Source organism: Balaenoptera physalus (genome assembly GCF_965194825.1).
Source record: "Balaenoptera physalus genome assembly, chromosome: 3".
NCBI classification, from domain to species: Eukaryota; Metazoa; Chordata; class Mammalia; order Artiodactyla; family Balaenopteridae; genus Balaenoptera; species Balaenoptera physalus.
The window spans coordinates 44,579,433-44,591,507 of NC_138890.1; the positions used below are offsets into that span (position 1 = coordinate 44,579,433).

The following is a 12,075-nucleotide window of genomic DNA, read 5'->3' on the forward strand; positions in this document are numbered from 1 at the left end:
TACCATCACCAGAAGTGTCCTTCCCTTCAGTTTTTACTTGTTTGTTCCTTCCCTTTAGGGCAACAGAAATGGAGCCATCTTTTGCATCTGGGAATATAGGCAGAGTACCTACAATCTCTGAGCTTTTCAAAGGCCTGAGAAAATACTTAAAGAAAGGCAATGGCTCCAAACTATGAAAATAAAATGGAAAATTTAAATTAATTAGTATTTAATGACATGACTATAAGTTGTAATATTATTTCAGTTAGTTACCTGCAAGTCAACTTGTGTGTAGTTACACCTTTTCTTTAGTGTGTAATGTGGGTACTTATTTTTTTTTTCAGTTTTGCAATTCTTTTTAAAAAAAATTTTTTTTTAACATCTTTATTGGAGTGTAATTGCTTTACAATGTTGTGGTAGTTTCTGCTGTATAACAAATGAATCAGCTATATGTATACATATATCCCCATATTCCCTCCCTCTTGTGTCTCCCTCCCACCCTCCCTATCCCACCCCTCTAGGTGGACACAAAGCACCAAGCTGATCTCCCTGTGCTATGCAGCTGCTTCCCACTAGCTATCTGTTTTACATTTGGTAGTGTATATATGTCCATGCCACTCTCTCACTTCGTCCGTTTACCCTTCCCCCTCCCCGTGTCCTCAAGTCCATTCTCTACGTCTGTGTCTTTATTCCTGTCCTGCCCCTAGGTTCTTCAGAACCATTTTTTTTTCTTTAGATTCTATATATGTGTTAGCATACGGTATTTGTTTTTCTCTTTCTGACTTACTTCACTCAGTATGACAGACTCTAGGTCCATCCACCTAACTGCAAATAACTCAATTCGTTTCATTTTATGGCTGAGTAATATTACATTGTATATATGTGCCACATCTTCTTTATCCATTCATCTGTCGATGGACACTTAGGTTGCTTCCATGTCCTGGCTATTGTAAATAGAGCTGCAAAGAACATTGTGGTACATGACTCTTTTTGAATTATGGTTTTCTCAGGGTATATGCCCAGTAGTGGGATTGCTGGGTTGTATGGTAGTTCTATTTTTAGTTTTTTAAGGAACCTCCATACTGTTCTCCATAGTGGCTGTATCAATTTACATTCCCACCAACAGTGCAAGAAGGTTCCCTTTTCTCCACACCCTCTTCAGCATTTATTGTTTGTAGATTTTTTGACAATGGTCATTCTGACTGGTGTGAGGTGATACCTCACTGTAGGTTTGATTTGCATTTCTCTAATGATTAGTGATGTTGAGCATTCTTTTATGTGTTTGTTGGCAATCTGTATAGCTTCTTTGGAGAAATGTCTATTTAGGTCTTCTGCCCATTTTTGGATTGGGTTGTTTGTTTTTTTGCTATTGAGCTACATGAGCTACTTGTAAATTTTGGAGATTAATCCTTTGTCAGTTGCTTCATTTGCAAATATTTTCTCACATTCTGAGGGTTGTCTTTTTGTCTTGTTTATGGTTTCCTTTGCTGTGCAAAAACTTCTAAGTTTTATTAGCTCCCATTTGTTTATTTTTGTTTTTATTTCCATTTCTCTAGGAGGTGGGTCAAAAAGGATCTTGCTGTGATTTATGTCATAGAGTGTTCTGCCTCTGTTTTCCTCTAAGAGTTTTATAGTGTCTGGTCTTACATTTAGGCCATTTACATTTAGGTCTTTAATCCATTTTGAGTTTATTTTTGTGTATGGTGTTAAGGAGTGTTCTAATTTCATTCTTTTACATGTGGCTGTCCAGTTTTCCCAGCACCACTTATTGAAAAGGCTGTCTTTTCTCCATTGTATATTTTTATCTCCTTTATCAAAAATAAGGTGACCATATGTGCGTGGGTTTATCTCTGGGCTTTCTATCCTGTTCCATTGATCTGTATTTCTTTTTTTGTGCCAGTACCATACTGTCTTGATTACTGTAGCTTTGTAGTATAGTCTGCAGTCAGGGAGTCTGATTCCTCCAGCTCCGTTTTTCTTTCTCAAGATTGCTTTGGCTATTCGGGGTCTTTTGTGTTTCCATACAAATTGTGAAATTTTTTGTTCTAGTTCTGTGAAAAATGCCCTTGGTAGTTTGATAGGGATTGCATTGAATCTGTAGATTGCTTTGGGTAGTATAGTCATTTTCACAATGTTGATTCTTCCAATCCAAGAACATGGTATATCTCTCCATCTGTTTGTATCATCTTTAATTGCTTTCATCAGTGTCTTATAGTTTTCTGCATATAGGTCTTTTGTCTCCTTAGGTAGGTTTATTCCTAGGTATTTTATTCTTTTTGTTGCAGTAGTAAATGAGAGTGTTTCCTTGATTTCTCTTTCAGATTTTTCATCATTACTGTATAGGAATGCAAGAGATTTCTGTGCATTAATTTTGTCTCCTGCTACTTTACCAAATTCATTGATTAGCTCTCGTAGTTTTCTGGTAGCATCTTTAGGATTCTCTGTGTATCATGTCATCTGCAAACAGTGACAGCTTTACTGCTTCTTTTCCGATTTGGATTCATTATATTTCTTTTTCTTCTCTGATTGCTGTGGCTAAAACTTCCAAAACTGTGTTGAATAATAGTGGTGAGAGTGGAGAACCTTGTCTTGTTCCTTGTTTTTCTTTCTGACTTACTTCAGTCTGTATGACAGACTCTAGGTCCATCCACCTCACTTCAAATAACTCAATTTCGTTTCTTTTTATGGCTGAGTAATGTGGGTACATTTAATATGCTTGCTATAAAGTGGAGGGGAGCCTTAACAAGTAGGAGTCCCAAGGGTCTTTGAAGCTCCTAAACCCACTTTGAACACAGAATAAATGCAATCTTTCTTCCACCTGAAGAAGGCAGGACTGGATAATGGATGAATCCTTAGCTTCGGAGGTAGACTTGGTTTGAATCTCAGATTTGCCAGTTAATAGCTGTGTGATCTTGGACAAAGTACTTCTCTGAGACTCAGTTTCTTCATTTGAAAATTGAGAAAATAATAGTACCTACCTATTGTGGTGAAGATTAAAAGATATTGTCCACATAAAGTGTGAAGCACCATGTTTGGCACATAATACATGCTAGGTTGTAACTATTAAATTTATATACTTTTGGGGCTTCCCTGGTGGCGCAGTGGTTGAGAACCTGTTTGCCAATGCAGGGGACACGGGTTCGAGCCCTGCTCTGGGAAGATCCCACATGCCGCGGAGCAACTAGGCCCGTGAGCCGCAATTACTGAGCCTGCGCGTCTGGAGCCTGTGCTCCGCAGCAAGAGAGGCCGCGATAGTGAGAGGCCCGCGCACCGCGATGAAGAGTGGCCCCCACTTGCCACAACTAGAGAAAGCCCTCGCACAGAAATGAAGACCCAACACAGCCATAAATAAATTAAAAAAAAAAAAAAAATTTATATACTTTTAAAATCATCATGTGCCTCCCCCATTGTCATCTCCCCCCACCCCCCAGTCTTGGGTCCTCTAGGAAAAACATTGTAACTTCCTCCAACTGTCCCACTCATCTTGATGGGTGATATCTACCTATGTGAAAATAAGCTGTGATAACCCAACAGTGCTCTGTTTTATTGATCATTTCCACTGTAAAATGAAATTTAAAAAAAAAGTTAGACTGTCTTACCATTTAAGCCAAGAAAAGTAATTATAGGGAAGCAGAAACTGGATTTACACTAGAAAATGTTGTGTGTGGTTAAGATGCATGTTTACCTAGTAGTTCTACCAGTGTGGTTTTTAAATTCCTTTTGGGAAATAGGAGCTAAGGTAAGTGGAAGATAATCTCTTTCCTTTCCTTTTTTTTTTTTTTTTTAAACTTTAGGCTGAGAATATGCTTTTATAATATTAAAATCAGAGTCTGTAAACCAGTTCTACATTAAAAGGTTTAGACTTCTAAGCTTCCAGAAAGTGACCTTGACATTTAGGAAGTTTCAGAGCCTCTGACTCACACAGAAAAATACGTTGGCATGCTCAATCTTCCCAAAGCTGACAACTTATTGGTTTTTAGAATGCAGTGTTTACGAGGTCAGGGCCTGTGCGCATCTTGTTCACTGTTCTGTCCCCCGTGCCTGGCATAGAGTGGGGGTGTAGTACATGTTCATCGAATGGATAGGCAGATGACTAACTAAATGAATAAAAAGGAAAGAAAGTGAGCTGGCAGCTGGGCAGTGTGGAGGCTTCGTAATCACAGTGCCGAGATGAGCCTTGTTGGAGGCAGCACAGTTAAGAGTGTGTGCTTAAAGCCACGTGGACCTAAATTGGAAGGCCATTTCTGTTATTCACTAAGCTGTGTGACTTTGGGTAAGTCACTTAGCTTCCTAATTCTCAGCTTCTTCATCTGTGTAATGGGACTAATAGTCCCTACTTTAAGATAGTTGTTTTGAATGCTAAATGAGATGCTTCCCTTGAATAATTTAGCACAATGCCTGTTCATGGTAAATTATAGTTACAGTTATTATTATTTTCAATTTTTTAGGGAACAAAATACCCTGTCTTACTCTTAATGAGTAAATGTTAAATTTAAAGAAAATTAACTTTCGTTACCTTTCAGAGTCTAACCATGCCACATCTTCTTTATCCATTCATCTGTTGATGGACATTTGTACAATGGAATATTAATCAGTCATAAAAAAGGATGAAATAATGCCATTTGCAGCAACATGGATGGACTTTGAGATTATCATACTAAGTGAAGTAAGCCAGACAGAGAAAGGCAAATATCATATTATATCACTTATATGTGGAATCTAAAAAAAATGATACATACGAACTTATTTACAAAACAGAAATAGACTTACAGACATAGAAAACAAACGTATGGTTACCAAAGGGGAAAGGGAGAAGGGAGGGTTAAATTAAGAGTTGGGGGTTAACATATACACACTACTATATGTAAAATAGATAATCGACAAGGACCTACTGTATAGCACAGGGAACTATACTCAATATTTTGTAATAACCTATAAGGGAAAAGAATCTGAAAAAGAATATATATATATTCTGAATCACTTTGCTGTACACCTGAAACTAACACAACATTGTAAATCAACTATACTTCAATTAAAAAAAAGAACAAAATAAATATTAAAGAACAGTTATTTGATCTAAAAAAGGCTAATTATAATGCCTGCTTCTGTGTCATCAGTGTTGTTGGAATTTTGCAGACCCCTTTAGGGCCCTGTGGACACAACAAACCACATATTCAAAATAGGTTTTCCTGGAAGAAGTCTCCATTTCATAGAACCTAAGTAGTTGGGTACATCATCTGGATGAAAAAAATGTGGTCATCCTGAAGTTGATTTGTAAGTGTTCAGTAAGTTTTGTTTGTCTCTCAGTTAATTATTGTGAAGAGTATGGAGTAGAATTAATTTCAAATAGGATTATAGGCAGCTTTTAAGATTTAAAAAAACTCATATAAAAGAAAGCATTCTTAACTGTTTTACTGGCTATTTTTCTTCTTTGTGGCAGAGACACAGACACTGGAGACCCTCCATGATAAAAATCAAACAGTGAGTAACTGTGTGTGAGCTGACCTTATGCTCAACTCAGAGGAAAAAAACTATGGCTTTAGACTTCCTTCCTGCCCACTCATTCCTTAGGGAAAAATGCCTTAATCTCCCTTGGCTTCAGGTTCCTTGGCTGTAACATGTTGCTGATGACTGTTGTAACTGCGAGTCCTGTTGTAAGGATGGAGTGGGGTGATGCAGGTAAAGTGCCTGTCACATAGTAGGTGCTGGAAAACCAAAAGGAAGAAGCATTAGCATTTTGTCCTTATTCTCAAATTTCACAGCTGTATACCACTGTGGAGGGTTCGGACACCCTCCATCACCCCAGAATATGTTTCTCCTTGCTTCCATTGCAACCCTAATGAGAAGGATTGTTTGTTTAAATTTATTTATTTATGATAAGACACCAGGCAAGAATATTCTAAGCCAAGAACTTAGGTATCTAACTAAAAATAAAGCAGTATTTTAATCAACCACCATTTTAGTGTCTCCCACCTTCTCAGAGTAAAAGGGAAAACCACTAGAACAGGGGTCCCCAATCCCCGGGCCATGGACCGGTACCGGTCTGCGGCCTGTTAGGAACCAGGCTGCACAGCAGGAGGTGAGCAGCAAGCGAGCAAGCGAAGCTTCCTCTGCTGCTCCCCAGTGCTCCCCATCGCTCGCGTTACCGCCTGAACCATTCCCCCTCCATCGCCCCCAGCCCCGGTCTGTGGAAAAGTTGTCTTCCACGAAACGCCAAAAATGTTGGGGACCACTGCATTAGAAAACAAGCTGAGAGCAGTGACTGGAAAATTCTTTGAGGACGTATCCAGGGGTCTGCATTCATTTAACTCAATCTCTGACTCCGTGTCAAGCATTTAGTGTTTGTCCTGTCCTCTTTGCAATCCAGGTCTGCCTTTTCAGTACCTCTGTGTGCCCACAGTGCTTAGTGCAAGTAATCTTGCACGGTGCCCTCCTGCAGTAAATGTCTGTTGAATAAATGGAAGACTTAATTCCTTGACGTTGTTTTAAAAGTGTTTACCATTACTCTTTTTAAAGGAGGAACATGAAGTGAAATTTTAGAAGCAGTATGTTTGCTGTGACTGAGTTAACAAAATATCTAATTAATTAGAGCAATAGCAATAATAGCTACCACTGATTGAGATTTATTCTGTACCAGGCTCTGTGCCAAGCATTTTCTGGTTTTCGTCACTTAATTTTCCTGATAACTCTACAAGATGACACAGCTCTTTGGTGACAGAACTGGGATTTGAACCCAAGACAGTCTGGCTGCAAATTCCTAGCTTTTAAATCACTGTCTTTCGTTGAAAATTGGGGTTAGATGGCAAGACACCAAATTTAGACCACTCTGAAACTGCCTGGGAACACCAGGGAATTGTCAATGAACAGGGCCCCACTTTTTATTTTAGGAAAGGGGAGTCCATTTACTAAGGCTGCTTCTCCACCCACAGCACAGACAGGCACCTCTTATTCCCTTGCTAACTCCAAAGATTCAGCTAATCCCTTTCTTTGGGTGGTTTGAGGCTTGTCTGGAAGGGGACAGATCATGAGTCATTTCAAGGTCCCTGCATTCCTGAGATACTGTGAAAGGGATGGTCCCATGCATAAGTCATGAGACTGACTGGTCGGACAGTGGATTTCTGGTCATTTGCTGGAATTCTGTTTGTGTTTCCATAGGAAATATCCACACTGGCTAATGAGTTACAAGACCTGGGCGCCACCACCAGAATAGGCCTCTACATCGGAGCAGGGGTTTCTGCTGGGCTGGCTCTTGTTCTTGTCTCTGGTGCTTTAATTCTCAAATGTAAGTCATTTGATGGTGCTTCTCTCTCCATCTGATAAGGAACTGTTAATATAGGAACAAACACAAACCTAAGATAGAACTATTAGTTTATATTTATACCTACAAGTGATTAGGATAAATACTCTTTAGTTCTTCCAAACCTCAACAATAATAATAGCTCATTTTTATTCAGTGCTTACCATGTAACAGGCATGTTTTATGTTTATCTTTGTCACCATCTTATATAACGTAGATAGCACTGTTATCCCTATTCTTATAGCAGAGGAGAGTAACGTTTAGAGACAGTAAACTTTCAAGGTTTTCTCAAGGTTTCACAATCAGTAAGTGGCAAAGCTGGAATTCAAATTCAAGCAGGTTGATTCTAGTACCTGTTTTTTAATCTTTTGTTAAGAAAATAACCTTTTAATTCATGAATATGTCCAGGTTTATTAGGAAGCACAACAACGACAATCACTTTCTTCTGTGCGTTTTTCTATCTTATTTATTTCTCAGACATGGTTCTTTAAAGAGGGATAGCAGGTTCCTTTAACACTGGGTCATGCACAGAGTTGCAGCGTTTGTACTTTCCTCCATTGTGGCACTCAGCACACATATTTTATTTCTAAGTTACTTATCTTTATTAAAAAAAAATTAAGGATGATTTAAATAAAGTGTATATTTAAAGTGTGTTCAACTTGATGAATTTCAGTAGATGGTTTCACCCAGGAAACCATCACCACAATCAATGCCCAAACACTTCCATCACCCCGAAAGCCTCACATACTTTTACAACTGTGATATATTCTCTTCTCTTTGGTGCAGAGGCCAAGGCCTTATACCACTGTTACTTTATCAGCCTTTCTTACTAATACATAAACATCAACCTTGTGTAGGGTTACAAACCATTCCAAATTTTCCCAGGATTGAAGGAGGTTCCTAATGTGTGGGTTTTCAGTGCTAAAACTGGGACAGTCCAGGGAAAACTGGGATGAGTTGCTCATCCTCTGTGGCTTGAAGCTGCCAAGTGCTTTATGTGCATTAAATCCTCATAACTACCCTGTTGAGGAAGGTACTAATATTATTCTCATTTACCAGTTGGAGAACCAGTGTGCTGAAAGGTTAAGTAACTTGCCCAAAGCTACACAGTTAATTGATAGAGGATTTGAAACTGGGGCTGTCTTGCTCACCATTTTGTTACTCTGCCATTAATGGTAAATGGATTGTTCAGAGGAAGAAGCTACTCACCCCCACTTACCTGGGTTTATGGAGAGATAGCAGTGGAGTTTGGGAATTGACCACATGAATATGGAGTCTACAGGTTGATAAGGAGCAATGACAACACCCACTTTTTGAGTTTTGCCAAAGCCTGGATATTAGGGACTGTTCTGGTTTGTGTAGAAGGGTATGGAAGGAGGGTGATGAGGAGTGGGAGAAGTCATGTTTTGTACACACATATGATTACTCCCAAAACGTGACTACTTAGAAGAATAGATGGGAAAGTTGTATTCGATTTGCAGTCTTTTCCCTAGAAGTTGCTGGAGAAAATCATACAACCAAGGTGATACGTTTTTTTTTTTTGTTTTTTAAATAATTAATTAATTAATTAATTAATTTTTGGCTGTGTTGGGTCTTCGTTTCTGTGCGAGGGCTTTCTCCAGTTGTGGCGAGTGGGGGCTACTCTTCATCACGGTGCGCGGGCCTCTCACTGTCGCGGCCTCTCTTGTTGCAGAGCACAGGCTCCAGACGCGCAGGCTCAGTAGCTGTGGCTCACGGGCCTAGCCGCTCCGCGGCATGTGGCATCCTCCTGGACCGGGGCACGAACCCGTGTCCCCTGCACTGGCAGGCGGACTCCCAACCACTGCGCCACCAGGGAAGCCCAAGGTGATAGGTTTTTAAGTCATGACATCAAAGCCAGGTTTTTAAGTCATGACATCAAAGCCATAAATTGGTACTCAGTAATGCCCAGCAATCCTGTGTCTTTCTAGTGCACTGTCTGAGATGAGCATCACATACTTCACTGCTGCTCAAATCTCCCTCTCCTCTCACTGCACTGATGAAGCATTAAAAGCCTGTTTCAACCACTTTGCCTTAGCCAAGACTTCGTTCTTCCTTTGATCACTTTCTCCAGAATCATCTCTCTCTCCATTCCTGTTTATGCTATTTTTATTAGCATAAAAATATGGCCTAATTCACACATTTCTCTCCAGCTGCTCCCATTTCTCTGCTCTCCTTTACAGCCGTATTTCTCAGATGAGTTGTCCTTACATCTCACCCCTCCGCACTCTTTTAACCGCCCCCCCCCCAATTTAGCTTCTACGCCTGAGGTGCCATGGAAATAGTTTCAGTCACACTCGCCAGTGACCTCCATTTTGCTAAATCCCATAGATACCTCTGTCTTCATTGTAGAACATCTTTCAGCAATAACTAAGTTGACTCTCACTCATTCTAAAAAGTCTTCCTTCTCTTGGCTTCTGAAACACCACTCTCTTCACTAGCCACTCCTTTCAGTCATTTTTGTTATTTTCTCTTCTTAAGCATGATCTTTAGATGTTGTGATTCCCCAGGGCTGGCCCTTTTATTCTCTCCATGCCCTCTGGATGATGATGACCTATATTCCCATAGACTTAAATATCATCCTTAATTTCTCTCTCCAGCACTCAAGGGTGTTGGTACTGATTGGCCAGCTGTCCAGTTGTTATCTCCACTTAGATGTGTCCCACATTGTGTCAAGAAAGGAGCTCTAGAGTCTATATTCCACCTTTTTAGAAGCCAACCTCCCTCTCCCTGATCTTCTTCATCATAGTGTTTCATCATCATACATCTGGTTGCTTAAGCCAGAGAGCCAGAAGCCATCCTTGAATCCCCTCTTTCATCACTCCTAATACACAATCCAACTTCACTTTCCTGCACTTTCTCCAAATCATATCTAAAATCCATTCGTAATTCTGCATATCTCTTTCACCACCTTACTCTGAGGCAGTTCTCTACTCACCTCCTCATTTTTTCATACCTCCTTTTAATTCTTTCTCCACATAGCAGCCAGAGTGATTTTCTTAAAACCCAGTCAGATCATATTTCTGGCCTTCAATTATTTCCTATGTCTTAGAATAAAATCCAAACTCCTGATTATGACTTACAAGGTCCTGTAGTATCTAGCCCAGCCTCCCTCTCAGACCTTACCTTGTGCCACCCTCTTATTCCAGCCATGCTTTCAGTTTCAGCCACTCACCACTATCTTTACAAGGGCTTTGCTCGATCCAGAATGCTCACCCCGGCTTTTCATTTGGCTGACTCATTCTCTTCTTTCAGAACTGAGCTTAAAGATCATTTCTTCTGAGAATTCTTTCCTGATTACCTTCTTGATTACCTATTCCAGTGCATTATTGTTTTTTTAAAAAATTGAAATACAGTTGATTTACAATATTGTGTTAGTTTCAGGTGTACAGCAAAGTGATTTCAGTTATATACATATATATATAAAATATATATATTTTTTCAGATTCTTTTCCATTATAGGTTATTATAAGATATTGAATATAGTTCCCTTGCTATACAGTAAATCCTTGTTGTTTATCTGTTTTGTATATAGTGGTGTGTATCTGTTAATCCCAAACTCCTAATTTATCCCTACCTCCCCCCCCCTTTCCCCTTTGGTAACCATAAGTTTGTTTTCTGTGTCTGTGAGTCTGTTCCTGTTTTGTAAATAAATCCATTTGTATTATTTTTTAGATTCCACATGTGTGATATCATATAATATTTGTCTTTGTCTGATTTACTTCACTCAGTATGATAATCTCTAGGTCCATCCATTTTGCTGCAATACTTTTCTTTCTATTACATCACAATTTGAAATTATTTTATTTTTCCCATTTACTTTTTTTTTCTCAAATGCCTCTCTCACTAGAAGACAAGTTTCATGATGTCAGGGCTCATAGTTCACCTTTGTGTCCCTGGTGCTTAGCATACTACCAGACACGTAGTGGGCACTCCCTACATTTGTTAAATATGAAAAATGCATCTTTATTACTTTTAGCATAGCTTATGTAATAAATCAAGACGCATATCAGTGGTTTGATTTAATTCAATCTAATAGGAAGACCAGATTTCCCTAAACAATCTTTGCTTCCAGTTAGCTCATTTTATTTATCTCATTTATTTTATGAAAGCATTTTAAATTGACTTTTCTTTGCCTTTTTACCTAGGGTATTCTGATAGCAAAGAGAAGATACACAATTTAAGGTAAGAATAATGCATGCAGTAGTGGAAGGTGGGAATCTTGGATATTCCTACTCTAATCTGGGCTTTGATCTTTGCTCTTAGAAGTCCTGCCCTGAGACTTTGGGATCTAAATTTTTACTACTTCCTTTTTGCTTTAGGCCTAGATTTATGGAATGCAAATTTAACATGTTGCTTGGTTTTATTCTTGATCCCTAATCCCTCTAGTTTCTTTAGTCCTAAAGTTAAGGTACAGAATTTGTCTCCCATTGATAGGAAATGCTTATATATTTCTGATTAATGGGCTTTTTCAGTGAACTGACCCTTCAGCTGATTGAGTACTTACTACATCCAGGTTTTGGGTGGCCACTGGTTTACAGATGTGAGCAAGAAACTCAGAATCTACTCTCAGGGCTTTTACAACCCAGCCCAGCTCTTCTTAACTCTGATTGCCTATTAGAATCATCCAGGGCACTTAAACATACTATTGTCAACCCCAGAGCAAATAAATCAGAATCTTTGGGGATGAGGCCTAACCATAGGTATTGTTCTAAAAACTTTCAAGAAAAAAGTGATTCTGTCCACTGCATACTCTCTAAACCACTAATAATTTTAGACTA

At 39.1% G+C, this 12,075-nt stretch overlaps 1 protein-coding gene across 4 annotated transcripts in view; it reads left to right on the forward strand.

The window, feature by feature from the left end:
* Positions 1-12,075, forward strand: part of HAVCR2 (hepatitis A virus cellular receptor 2) — a 41,455-nt gene that overhangs the window by 17,393 nt on the left and 11,987 nt on the right. For all 4 annotated transcript variants that reach the window (XM_082453942.1, XM_082453945.1, XM_082453943.1 and 1 more), the window contains 3 exons: positions 5,420-5,460; positions 7,135-7,261; positions 11,443-11,479. In XM_082453942.1, coding sequence (XP_082310068.1) covers positions 5,420-5,460; positions 7,135-7,261; positions 11,443-11,479 — 205 coding nt within the window. The remainder of the gene's footprint in view (positions 1-5,419; positions 5,461-7,134; positions 7,262-11,442; positions 11,480-12,075) is intronic.